General features: G+C 36.8%; 1 protein-coding gene across 1 annotated transcript; it reads left to right on the forward strand.

The window, feature by feature from the left end:
* Positions 1-303: 303 nt before the first annotated feature.
* Positions 304-5,689, forward strand: LOC132286443 (probable aldo-keto reductase 2). The gene is made up of 5 exons (XM_059788779.1): positions 304-589; positions 664-864; positions 3,366-3,538; positions 3,625-3,727; positions 5,172-5,689. Exons 1-5 carry the CDS (start codon positions 383-385, stop codon positions 5,505-5,507), a joined length of 1,020 nt encoding a protein of 339 aa, XP_059644762.1. The 5' UTR covers positions 304-382; the 3' UTR covers positions 5,508-5,689.
* Positions 5,690-23,289: the final 17,600 nt, after the last annotated feature.

Consider the following 23,289-nt stretch of genomic DNA (forward strand, 5'->3'; position numbering starts at 1 on the left):
AGAGCCTAAAGATTCTGAAAAATGAAAGTTATTAACGTGACTTTTAAAATTATTGACGTAACCTTTGAAAAAGCTTATGTAATATGTAGAGAGTCAAAATTGAAAGAGGTTAGTGCAATGGCCCTAAGAGATGCACTACCTGCTTTTAACGTACGTATGTGCTTACGTAGGCAACACTAGATTTCTTCCCTCCTGTACCTTTCCACGTGTACAGTGCAACGTAGGTGCTTACGTTGGCAGATTTCCACGTGTTTGCCTATAATAGAATCTTTTCCTAAACTGTCTCTCTATAAACACCAGTATCAGTCAACACTGTCTTCTGGCGCTATATCTATCTCTGGAGAGTGAAAGAAACTTGGAAATAGAGAGAGAAAGCACAGAAATGGCACTACTGAGGAGGATGAAATTGGGTTCGCAAGGTCTGGAAGTATCGGCACAGGGTCTGGGTTGTATGGGCATGTCCGCCTTCTACGGGCCTCCCAAACCCGAACCCGACATGATTGCCCTAATTTACCACGCGATCAACAATGGCGTCACCTTCCTCGACACCTCCGATGCCTATGGCGACAACGAAATTCTTCTCGGCAAGGTAGATAGTGGAATTTCACTTCTAGGGTTTCATTTTGATTGGTGAATTTGATGGTTGATCGGATTTCATTGCAGGCTCTGAAGGGAGGGATGAGAGAGAAAGTGCAATTGGCTTCGAAATTTGCGGTCGTCCATGTCGATGGGAAGATGGAAATACGCGGCGATCCGGCGCATGTCCGTGCCGCCTGCGAGACGAGCTTGAAGCGGCTCGATACTGATTGTATCGATCTCTACTACGTGCATCGCATCGATACTCGGGTGCCAATCGAAGTCACGGTATGTCTAGTATTATATATATATATATATATATATATATATATATATATATATGATGTATGTGTGTGTGATCATGTTTCTTTGTTTGTTTAGATTGATAATTTATGTACATTTCCGATTTTAGGGGTTGATTTAGGAACAAATGAACAATTGTTTGATTATTGTCATTTTTCAGTATTTGTTTGGGTGGTATATATACACACATATGTTTTGTTCCTTTTGATTGTGAATTCATATATATTTAAAATTCTAGAGGTTGATATGAGAACAATGGTTCGATCATTTTTGGTATTTATTTTTGTGAAAGCTGATTAAATAATGTTGTAGGGATAAATATATATCAATACATTTCATTTATGATATATATGTGTGATCATGTTTTTTATGTTTTAATTGCAAATTGAATTACTTTTCCAATTATTTGATTATTGTTAGTATTTGTTTGGATGAGTACAAGTAATTGATGTATTAGAATACTTTCTGTATTTTTCCTCTTTGCAGGTTGGGTGTGGGAAACAATAATGCAAAGAAAATTAGGCTTCGTTTGGTTAGATAGAAATAAGCAAGAAAATAAAAGTAATGGAAAATGAAAGAAAAGTGAAGTGAATTCGAAAAAAAATTATTTTCTAACATGCATTTGGTTAGAATGAAAATTTATTCAAGAAAATTGTAGAAAAATATTAATTTGTTATTTTGGATAGCATGAAAGTGGAAAGAAAAAAAAAAAAAAATCGATTGAAGATACCAAATTTGCCCTTATAATTTTAAATACTAATAAATAAATGAATTTGTATTTGTTGATGTATATTTTTAGCAAGGAAATAGTAAAATAATGGATTATTAAATTTAATAATATAATTATTTATAATTTATTTATATTTAAAATAAGACTTCATAACTAATTATTAGTGTATGAGAAACGAAACTTAAAAAAAATACGGAGATGTATTGATGGCAATACTAATTTTTTTTTAAGAGAGATTTGATTGTATTTTGTTGTTGCGAGTTATATATGAACTTGTGGAAAAACAAAGAAAGGTGAAAAAAAAAATAAAACAAAAACAAAGAAAAGTTGTTTTGTAGAGAACTTGCCTCTTAGAAATCTAATACAACAATAAAGGAAGAAATTGTTTTTCACGATTAAGTTAATGGGTAAAATAGGAATGTCAAATAAAAAGGAAAACATTTCATGCGAAAAAATTATTTTCCTGAGTTTTGTGCTTGAAAAGTTTTGAGAGAATATAGACAAGTATGGAAACAAACTTTTCCATTAGTGTTCTCTTTCTATCTATCCAAACTCTAAAAAAAATTTAAAATTTTCTCTTTCTTTTCTTTTCTTTTCTAATTGTTTCCACCTAACCAAACAAAGCCTTATGATGGACAACAGGGAAAAAGAAAATAAAAGCAAAGACGTGGTGAAAGTATTTTTGAGGGCATTTCTAGTTTCATCTCTCATTCAAACAATAGAGAAACTACGAGTAACATTGTTTAGTTTTTTTTCCTTTTTTGTTTTTCATTCTTTTGGCTTTTCCTTTTTCTTACTAAATGTAAGAAAAAGACAAAGCCTACAAAAATTAACATACAATGCTTCTAATCTGAATTGAGTACTCAGACAATTTAAAATTGAAACATCAACACTACGATTATGCATAACGTTTTTACTTATATAGCAAATGTGAGTTCGCAAAAGAAAATTTCTTATCTTCCATATGGGAGGTTGAGGTTCAAGTTCCGGTTGGGGCAATGGCTGTTGAAGAGAATGGGTTTGGTACTCAAGTTGTTGCTTCTATTATGACAATAGACCTCTTTCCATTGAATTTGAATATCAGGCCCCTACCTCCCAAAGGGAGGTCAGGGGTTTAAGCCTCAATGGAGGCATGTGTGTGTAAGTTCCAACTAAAAAAAAAAAAAAAAGTGACTTGTTTGTAGAGCTCTTTTTATAAATTGAGTTGTTCTATTGCTTCTATTCAAATCCCAAACGGAACAAGTTTTTTATTAGACAAAGAGAGATGAGTAAAATTTAGATTAAGTAGGTAATACAATAAACCACATGATGATTAACCTGTTCCTCCCCCAGCTGAGAAATGTGGTATTCTTTGATCATGATGACATCATTGGCAATGTATAATTCCATCCACTTTCTGTCTCAGATCAGAATTTGTGCATTCATCCACTTTCACTTCACTCAGAATTGATTCCATCAATGTAAAGCAATCACCGTTTATTGGTGATCATTCAATCATGCACACATAAATTCATTCTCTTCAAGCTATGAGCTGCAAATCTGCTCCCTCAAGGAAGCAGCAAGGTTGCTTTAGTTTTGTGCTTCACTAGAGATTTTCTTTTCTAGAGTAGCGTGACTACGTTGTGCCTGCCTCTTTCCCATGTTTTACGTACACGTATTTGAATGTTTCACAATTGTTTCCTTATTTGTATCCCTTGTTGAGAAGAAGCTTGTTCAAAGTGTTTTCTTGATCTTGTTTATGAACTACTTTTGTAAGATGGGAGAACTCAAGAAACTGGTTGAGGAGGGAAAGATTAAATACGTAGGACTATCAGAGGCCAATTCTTCAACAATTAGAAGGGCACATGCTGTTCATCCAATAACAGCTGTACAGAATGAGTGGTCTTTGTGGGCAAGAGACTTGGAAACAGAAATCGTTCCTACTTGCAGGTGATGCATATTTCATTTTAATTAATCTGTTTGAGACTGATAAGTAACCCAAAGTTCTGATTTCATTTTTTCTTATTATCATTCAGAGAACTCGGCATTGGGATTGTTCCATATAGTCCTTTAGGACGTGGATTCTTTGCATCAGGTGCCAAGTTGATTGAGAACTTGACAGACAACGACAACCGAAAGGTTTGTGCATATAACATGGGTGGTTTGGTTTTGAGAATAAATTGCATAGAACTGGAGTAATTGATTCTTTTTAGTTTGTTGTTTCTTTATATTCAGTGCGCCTACTTTTTTTGTCTTTCTGTACCTGTGGCAATTTAATTAATCAACCTTATGAAGCTTGTCATGCTTTCCTCTCCCCACTTTCTGACCTTCATATGGTTGTCAATATTCCTTACATGATTAACTAGATCATTCAATAAAAGTTGTGCTACCTTTCAAGGTGAAATTTGGTTTTGTTTATAGATTTGTGAAGTCAGCCACGTTATACCTAGTCAGCCACGTTATACCTACTTAGCACCTAGATCTTCTCTGTGAAACTAACAATTCAAGATTATAAGAAATCCTTTTCCTCTAATCTTATTTATGACAAGCTCCCTTTTTTATGATTGAAATTCATTTAGCCTATATTCACGATTAGGCCTAGAAATGTTAGAGGGATCATACCTTTTTCTTTCATAACTTCTCTCATTTTCATGGGGAACACCCAAGTGTTTTATGTCACAACTTGGTGACTCATGGTGGAGGTCTTCACATGTATGTGTATTTTAAATTACGGCTGAAAAGCGCCATTTTCCATTTGCCATATCCAATTTATTTAGGTAGTCCAATTTGCAAGTGTTCGGTATTTGACACCTCTTCAGTTTCATCTCCATTTCTCAAAATTTCAGTATAATCTGAATCACTAGGTACTAGCATACACTCCTCTTTTTTTCTTTTTCTTTTTTTTTTTTCTTTTTTTAAGGAAAACATTACAAGGTTTAGATCACACTCACTGTTCTGGTTTTGGCACCAAAGCAGATTCATTATTTGTTATGTATCAACCTCATAAAAGGGATAGTATATGTTTACCCTATTGAATTTTCTATAGACTCTGGCACGCCCACAACCCAATCGACCATGTAAGCCAATTTCCTAGTGAACACATGTAATTAATGCATTGTCCCTTTTTAAAATTACCACGTTACTTCTATTAAATGAAGAAATTTTGTCTAATATGGTTCTTTTTGAGGAATTTTCCAGGCCACTCCAAATATTTCATATAGTTCTTGGTAGCACCAACCTACTTTTGATTTACAGGAGAGTCAATGAACCTCTTGTTTTCCTTTTGAATTATGTAATTATGATTGCAGAGACACCGAATTTGATAGCATACATGGTGACACTAAAACCACAGTGATACTAGCCAAAACCTTAGTAGCGCGGTGATGCAATTTAGGATGGTGTATGAAAGGGAAAGGGAGAATACTTATGGTTTGAAAAGAAAATATTGAACTTACTGTTGTATGACAACATGAAAATGATAAAGCATTTTTACTTGTGAATATGGTCATGAGATTAGGTCTTGTCTTGGTTTTGAAACTTTGATATTTTTGATGCTCAAATATGTATTTTTAACTTTTTGTAGAACTTCCCAAGGCTCCAAGCTGAAAATCTCGAGCATAACAATTACATATTTGAGAGGGTTAATGAAATGGCAACGAAGAAGGGATGTTCTCCGTCACAGCTAGCATTGGCATGGGTCCATCACCAAGGGGATGACGTATGCCCCATTCCTGGTACCACTAAGATTGAAAACCTCAACAAGAATATTGCAGCTTTGTCTATAAAACTAACACCAGAAGAAATTACGGAACTCGAATGTTTTGCTTCTGCTGATGCTGTGAAGGGTGACAGACATGCTTTCATGGCGTCTACTTGGATAAATTCAGACACTCCGCCTTTGTCTTCCTGGAAAGAATAAAATCATGCCTTTTGCAGTGTACTAGTACTTACTGCATAGATCTTCAAAAACTATTTAAGTGTTTCAAAACTGTGGTTGGTTCCCACATTGCACCTTTTTTCGGTTAAGATCTGTTTCGCATGTTCACCATATCAAAATATTTACAGATATAATAAGCGACCTGAGTTTTTCCTTGCGTCCCATGAACCATGGTTTTAAAATACGCAAGCACATGTATAATGTCACATTTGAAATACAAAAACAGAGTATCATGGTGTTACAGGAGCAATGATGTTTTCGGACCCATATTCTCTCCAGTGGTCCGGTTCGGGAAGCACTTTACATAAAAGAAGTGATTTTCTGTCCATTTCACTCTGTTTTTGTTTTTTTGTAAGTTGCACGAACTTGATGAAACCGGAACCGGAGAGGATTTTGTTCCCATGTCCTCTGTCTTAAAGAATCCATGTTTTTCATTCAACCATTCAGTCACTTGTAGGCTACCACAAAGTTGGCTTGTGCACATACATATTATGTGCTCACATAAATTCGTGATGTTGAAACTTCAATTCACTTGTTTGGAGGAACATGGAGAAGTCTTTCTCGTCGCCGGGACAATTCAAAACCTAGCTGCTAAACCATGCGTACACAGAACAGCCTCACTTCAACTTTAAATCACGTTTCACATATTCTACCTTCTGTCTAGTGTCTAGTGAATATAATCAAGTGATGCATTAAAACTATTTCCATGAATATACTTATTGTATATATATTTTTACGACAGATTTTATTTTAAACCAAAAAGATTTCATTTTGGGCAAAGATATTAATTCTGTTCTTCTATTTTTTTTTTTTTTTTGGGTGAAATCCTTTCAACCATATTTTCATTAAACTCTGGAATGAATGCACCCCATACCAAACACAAATTTTAATCAAACTCATTGTCTCAATGTTAGAAAATTTATGTTTTTGTGAAACCAGATCATCGGAGGTCTTAGAAAATTTATATTTTTGTGATACCAGATTATTGGATGTCATAGAGATAGTGGGGGCACCACGTGGTGAGGGCTCATGGGATGCCTGGTATTTTGTTTCGATCTAAGCATCAAGGGGTGGCAAAAGTATTAAATTGCTACAATAAAAAAAAAAAGTTACCTTCTTGCTCTGTTAAAAAAAAAATAAATAAATAAATTGAATTTTAATATATACGATATTTATATGGGTCAAGTATAGAAAATACTACTAATGTATACTTTGTGTGGCACTTTTACCCCTTATTTGACAAAGTGTGCTAAAAGTACCCCTATTATTTTAAAATTGTGCGAAAACACCCTTAATAAAAAATCTGGTATAAAGTAATACTATAATATCTTTTTTGCCCTTTTACTCTTCCGAAAATGTCCAGGGGTGTATACTAATAGTATAGGTGTTTAAAAGTTAATAAAGTTGTTTGTATTTTATGGTATATCCTCTATCTTCTTAAGTTGAAGAACCAGGTTCAAGTTAGGAGCAAAAGTGAGTGATACTATAAAAAATAAAAATAAAAACAAAAAACAAAAAACAAAAGGTTACTACACACATTAACATACATCATACATTAATGCAAGAAAAAGAAATTCGAGGAAAATAAAAATGAAACAAAAGAAAATAAAATAAAAAATGATAGAACTTTGAAAATGAAAAAAGAAAAAAAAAAAAAAAGAGGGGGGGTGGGGGATTTGGTTGGAAAAAGGGGAATTCAACATTTTTTTGGAAAAAAAAAAAAAAAAAAAAAAAAAAAAAAAAATTTGAAGAAGAATAAGAGAAAAAGAAAGGAAGGAGCAAAGAAATATTTTTATAAAAGAGGAATTCTTAGGGGGTCAATTTGTAATATTTTACTAAGTTACATAACTGCAAATAAATAAATAAAAAGTTTAAGGTCAACACATACTGTAGCACCAGATTTCGTCCCTCTTATTACCGTTCCACGTGTATAATACTAGTATAATTCTACCAACAACGTAGGTGCTTAGGTTGACAAGATTCCACGTGTTTGTCCATAATAGAATCTTTACCGAGTAGAAATGATATCCGCTAAACTCTCTAAATACAGTACTTAACAGTCGACACTTACTATTTGTACCCACTATATGATATCTCTAGAGAGAGTGATAGAGAAATAGAGAGCGCTCGAAAATGGCATTACTGAGGAGGATGAAATTGGGTTCACAAGGTCGGAAGTATCGGCACAAGGTCTGGGTTGCATGGGCATGCCCTCCACCTACAGAACACCCAAACCCGAACCCGACATGGTTGTCCTAATTCACTACGCCATCAACAATAGCGTCACCTTCCTAATTAAAGAGTGTCGACCCCAATTCTTAGATTTGCCTAGATGTTTTAAAATGTATCTTATAGATACAGACTTCTATTATTCCTACTACATAGGACTACTATCTTATTAGCTTTGGATTTTGATTACAGTTATTTTATTTTACAGTTGGGATTTTTATTAGGGGTCCACTAGATGGATTCCCGAGTTGTTAAATAATTGGAGGTTTTGGATTAATGGATTTAAACAATTTTATTTTGAGGATTTTCAATTAGAATTCTTTTCAGCCATTGTTATTTATTTCTTATTATTTCAACTTGTATTTAGTGTTCATTAAGTATTAATTGTTTGATATTTCCCTCGGGTTTGGGCCTGGGCCTGATTAACCCATGTCTCAGATCCGAGGGGTATCACAGTTGGTATCCGAACACTCCAGGTTCAAGTGTCTCTAGGATGTTTCGTATTAAGACTTTCGCGTAGCGTACTCTATTGTTTAGATCTTAAGTTTAGGATTTGTTGTATTCCTTTACGGTTCGGTTTAATCGTATTGATGTCTGTCTTTCTATGTTGACAGAATGGTTAACGCAAGAACCAGATAGAACAATCAGCGACGAAGGGAAGCGGCCCGCAGGCAGCTTCAGGAGGATGATGGTCAGTTCTATGAGAAGCAGTAGGAAGTACAGCAGACTCAGGATCAGGGAGAAGATCCAGAGTATCCTCCTCACATTAACGACCTTATTGTTTGGGCTATAGAAGCAGGGGTAACAGTTGCACTTCAGAATCAGCCTCAGGTACAGCCGGCACCGTTACCAGCACTGGTTGTTCAGACTGATACTATGGAGAAGGCCAGGAGTTCTTTCACAAAGGGGAGCCCACCTGAGTTCACAGGTTCCACCGATGCGAATAGGAATGGACATCGACAGAATGACAAGGGCAAATTCCAGGGACAGCAACCTTGGAAGAAGCACAAGGGTGGTTCAGATGCTCACAGGGATGTGGCACCTATTCAGCGACAGCAGAATGGGGGACCACAGGTAGGAAAGGGTCAGCCACAGGCTAACCGATAGAGGAGGCCATTTGGTACTTTCCAGGGTAGTTGCTACACTTGTGGAGAGTATGGTCATACTTCCAGGCAGTATCCTAAAGCAAGACAGGGACAGGGACAACATGGACAGTAGGGGCAAAGGGTGCCAGTGTCTATACCAGCTCCACAGGTTTCGCGGATTTAGGGACAGACATATCCGGCTTTACCATCGCCGCCGCAGCCTCAGGGACAGGCACCGCAATAGTTACATTATGGCAGGGTGTACAACCCCATGCCACAGGATATGCAGGCACCTCAGGCTGTTGAGGGTAAGTTTTTTATTCATTGTTTACATAGACGTGTTTTATTTGATACGGGTGCTACACACTCATTTGTAGCTAGATCTTTTGTTGCTTTGTCTGGGATAACGACTCGGGTATGCAGTAAACCACAGGGGATTTCTACACTGTTAGGCAATACAGCCATTATTCATGAGAGTGATGGGGCCTGTGATACTAGATATTGGTAGACTCAAATTTCTAGCCAATCTTTTGGTTTTGGACATACACACTTACGATGTGATAGTTGGGATGGATTGGTTATCACATTACCATGCCCAAGTTGATTGTTATGATAGGTCAGGTGCTTTCACTATACCTAGTTAGGACATGTACGTCGTCACTATACCGCGTTCTAGCGGGGTCACTAGCACCTATTTGTTCCATGTGGAGGAAACGGAGGAGGGGATTACTGTATCATTGGATAACATACCAATTGTACAGGATTTTCCGGATGTATTTTAGGAGATTCCAGGGTTGCCGCCTAGTCGCGAGATCAAATTTGTGATAGACTTAGCTCCAGGCACTACGCCTATTGCTAGGGCACCGTATAGGATGGCACCAGTGGAGATGCGAGAGCTGAGGGATCAGATTCAACAGCTACTCAGCCAGGGTTTTATTCGCAGGAGTACTTCACCCTGGGGAACACCGATTTTGTTTGTGAAGAAGAAGGATGGTTCACTTCGGCTGTGTATAGATTACATGGAGTTGAACAAGGTTACTATTCGTAACAAGTACCCTTTTACCCAGGATTGATGATCTTTTTGATCAGTTGAGGGGAGCTACCTATTTCTCTAAGATTGATCTGCGGTCTGGATATCATCAGCTTTGGGTTAGGAAGCAGGACGTTCCGAGGACAGCGTTTCTCACTAGATATGGATCTTATGAGTTTCGGGTGATGCCGTTTGGATTGACTAATGCACCGGTGGTTTTCATGGATCTAATGAATAGAGTCTTCAGGGCGTACTTGGATCAATTTGTCATTGTCTTCATAGATGACATTTTGATTTACTCGAGATCAGAGGACAATCATGCTAGACATCTTCGGATAGTCTTGCAGACTCTTCGTGAGCACTAGTTGTATGCCAAGTTCGAGAAATGTGAATTTTGGCAACGGGAAGTGAAATTTCTGGGTCACGTGGTGTCAGAAAAAGGGAATAGCGGTGGATCCAACCAAAGTTTTAGTGGTAGTTGAGTGGGGACAGCCTACTTCACCTATCGAGATTCGGAGTTTGCTCGGTTTGGCAGGATATTACAGAAGGTTCATCCAGGGGTTCTCAAAGATAGCGGGACCACTCACTCATCTGACTAAGAAGGGTGTACAGTTCGTGTGGGATAAACATTGTCAGAAAGCTTTTGATGAGCTGAAGACTAAGTTAACTTCTGCACCGGTTTTGTTTACCCCACAGAGCGGGATAAAGTATCTTGTGTACACAAATGCTTTGTTGCAGGGTCTTGGATGTGTTTTGTTTTGATGCAGGAGGAGCGACCAATTTCGTATGGATCTCGGAAGCTTAAGCCTCATGAGCTTAATTATCCAACACATGACTTGGAGTTGGTAGCTGTGGTCTTTGCCTTACATATTTGGAGGCATTATCTGTTGGGTGAGTCCTTCATATTATTCAGCGATCACAAGAGTCTGCAATATTTGTTCACTCAGCGGGAGCTGAATATGAGACAGTACAGATGGTTAGAGTTTGTGAAAGACTATCACTTTTCTATACAGTACCATCCAGGGAAAGCGAATGTGGTGGCGGATGCACTCAGTCGCCGACCTATTGGTAGTATTTCCGCTCTATTCACTACTGAGTGGAATGCATTAAAGAAGGTGGATGAATTGTCGGATGCTTTCATGGCTTGCATGGTAGTTACACCTTCTATCATTCACAAAGTCTTGAAGGCACAACTCACGGATCAGCAGTGTATTGACAAAGTTGCAGAGATAGCTTCCGGTGAGGTCCCATTTTACAATGTTGGGACTGATGGAGGTTTGCAGTACAATGGACGGTTAATGGTACCTTCTGCTGATGAGTTGAGGAAGGATGTGATAACTGAGACTCACCACTCTGAGTTTTCTGTTCATCCAAGAGGAGACAAGATGTATCAGGATATGAAGTGGCAGTTTTGGTGGGCAGGTATGAAGAAAGACATTGCTATTTTTTTCTCCCGATGTAGTACTTGTAAGATGGTCAAGATTGATCATCAGAGGCCGCCAGGAGCTCTACAGCCACTACCGATACCGGAGTGGAAATGGGAGAGCATTTCTATGGATTTTGTGGAAGGGTTGCCAAATTCCTTCAAGGATCACAATTCTATTTAGGTCATTGTGGACAGATTGACGAAATCAGCTCATTTCTTGCCTATTCGCATTGACTTCACTTCGGAGCAGTTGGCGAGACTTTACATTTTAGAGATTATAAAGCTGCATGGAATTCCATTGTCGATTATATCGGACAGGGATTCGAGTTTTCTGTCAGGATTCTGGAAGAGTTTTCAACAGGCTTTGGGTACCAAATTACACCTTAGTACTATTTATCATCCTCAGACTGATGGACAGACTGAGAGGGTTAATCATATTATGGAGGATATGCTTCGGTCGTGTGTGTTTGATTTGAAGGGCCACTGGGAGGATTACTTACCGCTTGTGGAGTTTGCTTATAACAATGGTTTCCAGAAGACTATTGGGATGGCACCATTTAAGGCGTTATACGGTCGCCCGTGTCGATCGCCTGTTTGTTGGATGGAGGTTAGCGAGAGCAGATTCTTCGATTTTGAGTTCATCAAGGATACTTCTGAGAAGATTGCTCTTATTAGGGATCGCATGCGCACTGCCTAGAGTAGGCAGAAGAGTTATGCGGATTGTCGCACTCGTGCTTTGGAGTTTCAGGTTGGGGATCAGGTTCTACTCAAAGTGTCTCATATGAAAGGGGTAATGCGCTTTGGGAAGAAAGGGAAGTTATCTCTGCGATTTGTCGATCCATTCATGATTACGAATCGAGTTGGAGCTGTCGCTTATCGGTTGGCACTTCCGGATAATTTGGATCGTGTGCATAATGTGTTCCATGTTGCGAAAATTTCTGCGAGATGAGGATTGGTATCAGCATATCGATGTTAGGGAGATTGAGTTGCAGCCGGATGCAACTTATTTGGAGCCACCGTGTCATATTGTCGACCGTCGGGATCAAATCCTTCGTAATAAGGTTATCCCTTTGGTACGTGTTTAGTGGAGTCATCACAATGAGGGTGAGTCTATTTGGGAACAGGAGGATGTCATTCGCTTGCAGTTTCCTGAAATATTGGAAGAAGGTAAGAGCGAATTCAGAGGACGGAATTCCTTTTGTTAGGGGGGAAGAATGTAATAGCCCTAATTTTAAAAGGATAGTCTCGGTATTTTTAATTATTGTTTTCTTGCATTTTGTGTGACTGTTTGCTTATTTGTTTAAGTGTTTAATTAGTTTCAGTATTTATTTGATTTGATTGTCATTTAATTGCCTAACTATGAAATTGAAATTGCATTACCTGATTTCTTGTGGTTAATTGAATTGTGTGTTTAATTGTTATGTTGATTTTCTGTACTTGGATTAATATAGCAATTTAGTATTATTAATGTCAAGTAATTTAGTATTATTAATGTTAATGTGTAAATTAGTTTAATTAAATGTTTTAGTAGATTAATTTATGAAATTAGATTTAGTAACGGTTAATGTATTAACTTATTAACTGGGTTAGTATTAGACAGTAGGGTTCTCTAAGAAGGTTCATATATGTAGCCGCCGCTGTATATTATAACTAAGGTTGCTCTATAGGCCGACTAAAATTGAAATTAAGGCTTTGTCTCTTATTAAACAAGGATTAGGGTTTAGTGCTAAGCTTATAAATATATAATGTTATTGTGGTTTAGGGTTTTAAATAAGTTAAACCGTAATTCTGTACAACGACTACAGAGAGTTGAGATACAGAGAGAAACAGAGTGAGATAAAAAAGGAAGACTAGGTTTTGGTCTAGACTAAGGTTGGACCAAGGAGGAGGAAGGAGAGGTTGTTTGTAGGTGAAACCAAGAGCAACAGAGTGGAACATCAGTTGGGGATTTCGTTGGAAAATTCAGAGACGGTGAATTAGAGTTTCAAAATTGAAACTCAAGGCAAGTCTCTGTTCTACTCTTTCCCTTTAATCTATGTTCTGTGCATGCCTAGGTAGACTCCAGGGATTAAACTAAAGCGTAAATACATCTTTTATGCATGTTTAATCGTTATGTGTTTCCATGGAATTAATCTATTCTTAGTTGTTTTAAAAGTTCAACTTGTAATCTTGCTGCCGATGCTTAACGACTTGTGTTTTAAATTCAAGTCTTGGTTGTAGATTATTGTATTATGATCAATCTGGAACTGGGATGGACCTTAAAGCATGTAATAAAAATTACTACAGAGGCCTGGACATCACTGGAGTCGAAGAAGACGAAGGGAGAACGGACTACGGCTCTTAAGGGTGAGAGCAGGCTCCAAAAAGGGAGGGAGCTTGCTCCCACAAAGCTAGAGTCGGCTATCTAGGGTTGAGAGCTGGCTCTCAATAGCCTAGAGCCGGCTCCCAAGGGTGGGGAGCCGGCTCTCCTTTCCTAGGAGCGTTTTGAGAGCTTGCTCTCTCATTTAAAAGCGTAAAAACTGATTTTTGGGGTCTGTTTAGCTGAACTGGGTTTTTCTAAAACTGTTTAAAGGCTACTGGATGGTGTAATTCATTGCTAAAGACTTATAAAAATTTTGTGAAGCATGTTTACATTTAAATATGGAGGACGGAATTAACATATGGTTAAACAATGAACCGTATGTGGAAGATTGGATAAATAACTTATATTGCCTACTATTTTAGCAATTTTGATTTCTCTGCATGATCTTAAATTATAAATCATGTTTTCACTTGTGATATGAGCATATAATTGTTTAAATATATGTATGCTTAGATGGAATTGACTGATGTTTAAAAACTGCTATACATTGCATCAGTTATAGTACTGTTTGGAGGAGTTGATTGCGTAATCTTACTTTATCAGTTTCAAGGACCTGAATAGGATTTCTAAATCTTATATTAGATGCATAATTTGGTTATACACATGTTAAACTATATATATGCTTATTTTGGGATGTGGTTGATGAATGTTTTATACTGTTTTGTCAACTATGTTAGCTGGAAGATAGTATGCACCGGTATAAGACGGTGGCATACTAGGTATGGATTAGTTCAACACTAAGTCCTACCTAAAATGGATTAAGGTGTGGGTTAACCATAAAGGTTAAGTCCAACTCCTATTGGTGTCAAGTCAATAAATAACTGAGTGACATAATTTGGTTTCTGGGATGGATTGTTATACATATATCAAACCACTATACTAGATGGATGATATTTTATATTAGGAGGACACAGACTTTATATATTTATGATATGGTACCATGGTATGAGTTTGAGTCTCAGGACCATGGTTAGGGTGCGTATATTGCCTAGAATGGATAGCTGGACAGTAATTGCTGTTCCCTGGTAGGTCTAGGTACACATGACCACATTATGTGCGATTTGCATGGTATCTCTACTCAAGCTAAGACAGACCTATTGGACTAGTGAGCGTCCTATAGTGTGTACTTATACATATATGAACTACTCTAGATATTGTTGAGTCTATCTAGGATGTATCGGCGTATTGGATTCCTGTTTGGATCATAGTAGAATAGGACTTGCATGTGGGCCTGACCCACTCTCTTATTTTTCAGGTGCTCGTCAGTTCCAGGGTTAGAGCTTGATTGTGCAAAGCAGATACGGACTTCTATTCTTCCGACTATTTAGGACTATTATTTTATTTTACAGTTGGGATTTTTATTAGGGGTCCACTAGATGGATTCTCGAGTTGTTAAATAATTGAAGGTTTTGGATTAATGGATTTGAACAATTTTATTTTGAGGATTTTCAATTAGAATTCTTTTCAGCCATTGTTATTTATTTCTTATTATTTCAACTTGTATTTAGTATTCATTAAGTATTAATTGTTTGATTATTCCCTCGGGTTTGGGCCTAGGCCTGATCAACCCATGTCTCGGATCTGAGGTGTATCACATGTGCAGCACCAATACAGATATTGTGTAACGACCTAAGTTTTTCAACCCGGTGCGTCAGTGATGAATCAAAAGTTAATCCGATAACAGATCTGAATTGCGGAAGAAAATGATAAACCAAGGTCTTAAGATATATGAATCACTCCTAAGACACGAATGTGACCTTTCATGAGATCACAGGACCTAAAGAGAGCAAAAGCAGAAACAAAGGTCAAAAAGGATAAAATTTGTTGTCCGAGGGGCAAAATGGTCAATTCACAATTAAAAAGAGAAATTTGGCTCTAAAAAAGTCATACAAGGTGAATCCAACCTAATCTAATCATTTTAAGACATTCTAAGAGGTTTTAAGAACATTGGCTAAGAATCCCACAAATTGCCCTTTCCCGGTTGAAGTGAAAACTGACACTACTTCACTAAAATATGAATAACTTCCAATATGTTTGGAATCTGAGAATGACATAGGTACCATTGGAAAGCTGACTCAAAATCCTTAAGTTTAAGCTCAAGAATCACCCCATTTGGATAAGGAACGAAGAAGTTATGGCCTTTCGAAGTTGAACCATTAGCACTGAATTGAAATCTGGAAGTGCTTGTGCACAGGGGCTATTTCGGTCGACCAACTTAGAGTTTCGGTCAACTGAAACTCACAGAATGTTTACTAAAGGCTGATTTTTACTGTTCATTTGGTCTCAAAAAGGGATTGGTCGACCGAGATGGAGTTTTGGTCGACCGAAACTCCTTGAAATGCTGCTAAAAGCTCCTCCAAACATGTGAAATTGCAATGGAACCTATGGGATTCATTCTACCCACATACATAGATCAAAATTTGATTCATTTTAAGGAAGATTGAACATATGAACAAGTCAATTACAAGAATTTCATGTGGCAAACCTCCAAGATGGTTAAAATACATTTTTGAAGAAAAGTTTGATACCAAAAGAGTATAAGTACAAAAGTAATCATGCTTGGCCCTTGGCCTCCATACATACATACTTATAATATCAAAAGTGAATATTTAAGTATCATTACATGTCAAAAAAACTATATAAGCTTCTAAAGTACCATACACCCATGGTATACAAAATATGACATCAAAAGTTAAGCATGCTAAACACTTGCATGTCAATGTACAAAAATGTTCTAAATTGCTCATTAGCCTCTAAGGATGATGATCATCCAAGAACATAATCTCCTTACCTGAAAAACAATCCAAACCACTAGGGTGAGTAATCAAGTTACTCGTAGGAAGAAGCATATGCGTATACCCTAAAGTTTCAATATCATTGCAAGTTCAATATAGACGAATACAAGGGAGCATTCCACTTATCGTCTATGTTCAAGGTGTTCTAAGGGATCATCTTCAGCTAACTTAAATGAATCTAGCAACACAATATCAAAATGGATGTATTTAACAACATCAAATCGCATGAAACTAAAATTACAAGTTACAACTTAAACATTGATTGTCAACTTGGAATTGAATGCGAAATCAAAAAGTGGAATCCTTGAACAACTAAGCTCGGAATTCTGCCGAGATCTCAACGGTTATTTCGGGCATTAACCCGCATGGAAGACCACCCTAAGTGAGCATATCTCAATTGGGGAGAACTCATACCTCCCGCACTAGAGCCAAACTTTAACCATGTCACTTGTAACCATGTCCCAAGAGAATCCAAAATACATCAAGTTCAAAACTTATACATAATATTAAGGCATATATACCACCTTCCATGCACAAGCATTTTGAAACCACACAAACCATGTCTTAGGGTTCCAAGTTTAGAATGACATAATATATGACAAGTCTTTAACATGATAAGATATGCAAAACAATACCACTAACTTATCAATTTAAATCATGCCTCAACAACAAGCTTTATATACTAAATCTTAGCATTTTAGCAATAAGCTTCTAAAACAATCATAATTACCAATAGTAATCTACTAGAATGTAGGATTAACATCACAATAGTATAGTAATTCAAGTCAATAAGAGTTCTACACGACATCAACAATCCTACTCAAGATACATACACAATATACATGCTTAATCAATAAAATCCTAAGTCAATCATAAGGATTTCCTATAGTATGCAATACTACAATTCTAAAAGCATGTATACAATATACATTAAACCCCAAAGGATTTTAAAACACTTAACATATAAACATACTACCACCCCTACCTCAATAAAGAATTGAATCTCTATAATCCAAGCAACCAAGCTCAAAACGGAAAACAAGTTTAGGGTTAATGAAGAGGAGAGTGAGGGGAAACTTTTGTGTTCCAAGGTTCTAAGTCTAGGGTGAATGGAAAGAAGCTAAAAATGAAGTCAAAGCTATGAACCAAGCTTTTCTCCAATGGTGGCTAGGCTAGGGTTCTTGAAGAACATGTGAAATGAAAAAGATAAAGTGTGAAATGGTTAGTGGAAGGGTTAGAAATCCTCCACTCACTATGTGTTCTTACACTATCTTTCACACACACACAATGCAAGACTTATTTTGATGCCTACACTTGTCACTAATCCAAGGCTCCTTCCTAGGCTTAATCTTAAGCCTACACTTGTCAATAATCAAAGCCAACATGTGCACCAATCTTGGGCCAATAAGTGGGTGAATCTCCACCCTCCAAATGTCAAAAGATTACACATCCAAATCACTCCACCCTATTGCCAACAAGTGGCACCATGAGAATGTGACACTTGTCACATTTTTCAAAAATTGCAAAAAGGTCATTTTTCAAAATATCTTACAAATTAAATTGCAAAAAGATCCCTAAGACGAAAAATAATTATTTTACATAATTACACCAAAACTCCAAAAATAATGAATAATTACAATAACAAATGCATCCATGCCCCTTTATGAAAAAGTAAGCAACTATAATGTATTTTCTACAAAAGTAAAAATACAAATGTCATGGAAATCAAATATCATGAATGCATGCAAAACCGGAATCAAATCCGAGCACAACAAGTGAGGTTATGCAAGGAAAAAAATGAAAAACGGGAAAAAGACGAAATAGGGAAAAGACAAAAAAAAAAAAAAAAAAAAAAAACGCGAAAAAAGAAAATCGTCGAAAAGAAAAAGGAGGAAAAAGACCGGGTCATTACATATTGAGTCGTTGTTCCCAAGAAAGAGGTGAGTTACCGCTACCATTTCTACTAGCTTTGTGGAGATGGTCAGCAAGGGTCCCATGGGCCATATACTCATAGACCAGGATCATCTCTCGACAATCATCACATTAGCCAATCAAAGAGACAATATGACTATGCCGAAGGTTGGAAAAGGGTGTTGATCTCAGCCCCAAACTCGTGAGCCCCTTGTTTGGATTTCAAATTCAACCGTTTTATAGCAACAGACCTGATCCTGTCGACGACCCCTTTGTACACGTTACCAAATCCACCGTTACCGATGATTAGTGCATTATCAAAGTTGTTGGTGGCCAACTGGATCTCAACGAGTGAGAAATGTCTGTGCAACTCCTCATTCAATTATAAGATGTTTATTTTGCCAAAGTTTGATTCCAAACGATTTAAATAGTAAACAATGAAATTCAATAGCGTGAGTACAAGAATTATACCTGTTGCAATTATATTTATACTGCCAAAAGCTAAAACTATTTTTCGGAGTCTTAGAGTCCTTGATATTGGAGCATGTGCTTTGAAAACAGGATTGACACCAGCGAGATTATTGTCTGGATTGCTCAACTTAAATACCTCTACACCTTTTAAGATTGCATCAATGTTTTCGGTATTCGACTCATACTGGATCAGCAAAGCTATGATTAGATCACGCTTGCCCTCCATCCGGTCTCCTTCCATCATGGCCACATAGTCCTTGTATACCGCAACTCCATTTCCACCACTCCATTTGATCACATTTGCATCAGTCTCAACAATCTTATCATTTATCAAGAGATCAAACTGTTTTTGGTTGCTAGTGATCATGGGTTCAAGCTCACAAAAATAGAGCCTAACCAGATATCTGTGTCCCAAATCGACCGGTAATTTCCTTGTGAAGTTGTACACTTGGTTCGTTTGTTGGTTCGAACCTATTGACCAAGCTGTTTGATAAACTTTTGATGGGGCAGCGTATGTAGGTATGTCTGTGTATGTGATCATATTGCTGGTACTGACTCAGTGACTCATAAAAGACTTGATTGTACCAAGAAATTCTTATTCTCATACCACGTACAGAACATGCCCAAATCTTCTACTGACAAAATGGATCTCCCTCCAACATTTAAGCAGTGAACCATCTCTAATGCAATGCTATTATCAATATTGTATCGAAAAAACTTGTTGCCAACATGAGGGCCTAAATCTCTCTTGTGTGGAATTAGACAATATTCACAATCAAAAAGAAAAACCTACTTTCCTGGTAAATATTATCCATCAATATTTGCTTATATAAAGCAAGCAAATAGCTCTTTTACCTTCTATACTTGCATAACAAGAGAGAATTTTTTTAGAGAGAGAGAGACAGAAAAAAAAAAAAAAAAAAAAAAAAAGAAAAAAAAGAAAGAAAGAGAGTGAAGTTTGAAGATGGCAGGGTTCCTGGAAGATTTAACCAAGGCAGTTGAGGCAGCCATGAAAGCTACGAATAGCACTAGTAATGATCATCCTGAAGATCCGGATGATGATTAGAAGAAGAAGAAGAAGAAGAAGAAGAAAGAGGATGGGATGGAGCTGAAAGATATAGCCATGGGAGTCGGCGCAGCGGCAGGTGTAGGTCTATTGGCATTGGGCACAACAAATTTATCACTTCCGCTTATGTCAGTTGAATCCACAATGTGGTTATTTTGAATTTACAAAACAGGAAGAGAATTCAGAGAAATCTAATATATTATTTGATAATTGAATGAATAAACGGTTAATTCTGCATTTAGCAGTACACATATTTATAATATAAAATAAAAAAATAAAAACCTAATTCCAGAAGAAAACTAAAGCATAAAGAAACCTAATAACAAAAGGAAAACAATTCCTCAAAGAAATTAATTAAAACTACACTTCCTATAAAAAATATAAAAATAAAATAAATAAGAAATCTAAATAATAAAAATCCCTAAGTAGATATAATTGTCGTACATCAGTCCCCTCCAATTCCCCTCCAATTCGAAAAAAACTAGTTTCGCTGCGACTCATCATATGTTAATATGAATAAGATTCATACCACTGAGTGCTTGACCTTGATTCTTCATAAATTTGTTTTTTCACTGTCCAACTCCAAAAGAACACGAATTGTGACACATCTCTTATCTTCCTTGGAGGCTCAAAATTAAAGAAAATTTTCGAGTCATAATACCCCATCTCATTCAAGCCTAATTTATTAAATTCCAAAATCAGCAAAATCAACCTAAAATAAGGTGGACCGTGAGGCGGTGGGTAATTGGCACGTTGAATGTAAGTCCCATGCGTGTGAGAACTATGACCACTTGAAAAGTTTTCAAAAAATTGGGAACCTATAAGGCAATTAGTGGGTTGGTCAAGGCTGGAAACGTTTTCCAAGCCAATATACCTTTCATAATCATCTTCTTGTTCTCTAACCTTATGCTTGCTATTAGCAGAAATAGTGTCCACTTGTGCAACCTCTTCCTGTGTAATTTCCACCACTGGGTAGCAATCATCATGTGGGTAGCTTTTAAATGGAATAAGACTACTACTAGTAGTAATCATCATGTGGGTGGCATATGGGTCATCTTAAGGCCACGTAGTGTTGTCAAGATGATCCATGCTCTCAACTTTATCTCCAATTTTTGAGTTACATAAATAATTGTTGCATCTACCATTCTTTGAAGGGTCTTTTTTTCCTGTTTGCACATAATCGACAGCGCATCCAACACATGAACTCATTGTCTTGCCAACAAAGGAGCCCTCATACTTGGATGATCCAATTGAGTAAAAACGATCATTATGGGTAGTTCCTGGTTTTGGGGGGTTTTCACCTTGCTGCCCAAATTCGTCTACTGGTTCTTGGACATGCAACTTAGAAATATCAACCACCATATCATCAACTGATTCATAATGGTCACTTTCAACATCAAAATTCTTGACACCACCCTCTTCTTTTGTTATGTTGAATCTCGTACCACTATTACTTGCAATAATTGAAGGAACCCTTTTCACTTCTTCATTCTTTGTATCTCTATCTTTTATCTCCTCTTCTTGGGAACTGCCTTGGGATTGTAGTTCTTGGACACATATAACTTTTTTCGTACTTTTTGCTTGTTGTTTAAACTTTACTATTGTAGGACGAGATTGAGCTTTCGGAAGTAATGAAAACTTTGTGTAGGCATCAACATTCGGATACCTCTGCTGGTAATCCTGATTGTGCCGAAATTGGATCTCCTCACAGTAAGGTGGAAGAAACTTGGCTTTCAAAAGGCGTTTCATCTTCAACTACGATCGTATTAGCGCTTTTCTTTATCGTACACGAGTAATCCGTAGTTGATCCCACCAAACAAAAACTCTTCCCTTCAATTTGTATGCGACAAGTGCCACTTTCTTATCCTCTGGAATCCCCATGTAATCAAAGAACCTCTCAAAATCTTCTAACCAATTTAAAAAATCTTCAACATGGAAAAGACCATCAAAACTTCTAGGAGGAAAATTCCTAGAATCATAATCCCCATAATCATTATATCTTCGTGTGTCTCTACGATCCCTAAACACCTTTTCCTCATAGGCTGACTGACTATGCGGAGGGAAGGGGTTGCGGTTACGAACACGATGAACACGATTTGCGTCGTTACGCAACCAATTGTTATCGCGATTCTGTTTTAGACCCAACTTAAGCCTAACAATCTTTGCTTATATATCTTGCAACGTTTGTTGAGTTTCACGTTGATAGTCTTGAAATTCGACTGTAAAAGGAGCCACTCTCTGTCGATCTTCGTCGCCAGCGAGGTTGTCACGAAAACGATCACTTGCCATCAGACCAGGAAAAGACAAGGCTCTGGTATCAACTGACGTAAGCAGAAGTGATAAATTTGTTCACGAGGAACAGGTTACCTTGAATCCACAAGGTGGGTGTTCTAATCCACAAAATAGAAAGAGAATTCAAAGCAACTGATATGTTATTTGATAATTGAATGAATAAAAGGTTAATTCTGTATTTAGCAGTACACATATTTATAATAAAAGAAAACCTAATTCTAGAAGAAAACTAAAACATAAAGAAACCTAATAGCAAAAGGAAAACAATTCCTCAAAGAAATTAAATAAAACTACACTTCCTATAAAAAATATAAAAATAAAATAAATAAGAAATCTAAATAATAAAAAATAATTAAGTAGATAAAATTGTCCTACATCATAAAGTTACCTAAATAGACATCTCATATAGAATATAGGTAGTATATAAGTATAAAAAATGAATATGACTAAAAATAATCTCAAATGACTTAAAAATAAAAGGTAGTAGTGAGTCAAAATTTTTTGATTGGACAACTATTATGGGACGGAGGTAGTATCTATATTCCAAATCGATTGAAAATTTTCTTGTGAAGTTGTACATGTGATTCGTTTTTTGGTTCGAACCTATTGACCAAGTTATTCAACAAACTTTATATGGGTAGCGTACCTGGGTATGTTTGTGTATGTGATTATATTGTTGGTACTAATTTGTAAAAGACTTGATTGTATCAAGTAATTCTTGTCCTCAAACCACATACGAAACATTTCCAAATCTTCTACCTACAAAATAGATCTCCCTCTAATATTATATTGAAAAAACTTTTTGCCAACAACTTGAGGGCCTAAATCACCATAGAGCGTTTAATAAAGAAAGGCGGGGCATGGAAATGATTTCAATTCCATTAATAAAAGTATTAACAATTTTTTTTTTTTTTTTGGTCATTTCAAAGGCACAAAGGCTAAGTCAATGGTAGTACAGAGGCACAAAGGCAAGCCAGAAAAGGCATACAAATCATGAAGCAAAGTAATAAAATGAAGAACAAGCTCCATCTCTGTGAAGAAAATAGAACCTAAAACTCTGCAATGGAACTACCATCGGAGAAATGCAGCAAAAGGAG

This window comes from Cornus florida, unplaced genomic scaffold, assembly GCF_030987335.1.
Source record: "Cornus florida cultivar Cherokee Brave unplaced genomic scaffold, ASM3098733v1 CherokeeBrave_3.0.0_Hap2_Chr11, whole genome shotgun sequence".
NCBI lineage: Eukaryota > Viridiplantae > Streptophyta > Magnoliopsida > Cornales > Cornaceae > Cornus > Cornus florida.

What these genes read in the sequence shown, in the direction of transcription:
- LOC132286443 (XM_059788779.1), top strand. Translation starts at nt 383, where the DNA reads ATGGCACTACTGAGGAGGATGAAATTGGGTTCGCAAGGTCTGGAAGTA. An exon ending in GGGTGCCAATCGAAGTCACG is followed by an intron (nt 865 to 3,365) that starts GTATGTCTAGTA and finishes TACTTTTGTAAG; the next exon opens with ATGGGAGAACTCAAGAAACT. An exon ending in GAAATCGTTCCTACTTGCAG is followed by an intron (nt 3,539 to 3,624) that starts GTGATGCATATT and finishes ATTATCATTCAG; the next exon opens with AGAACTCGGCATTGGGATTG.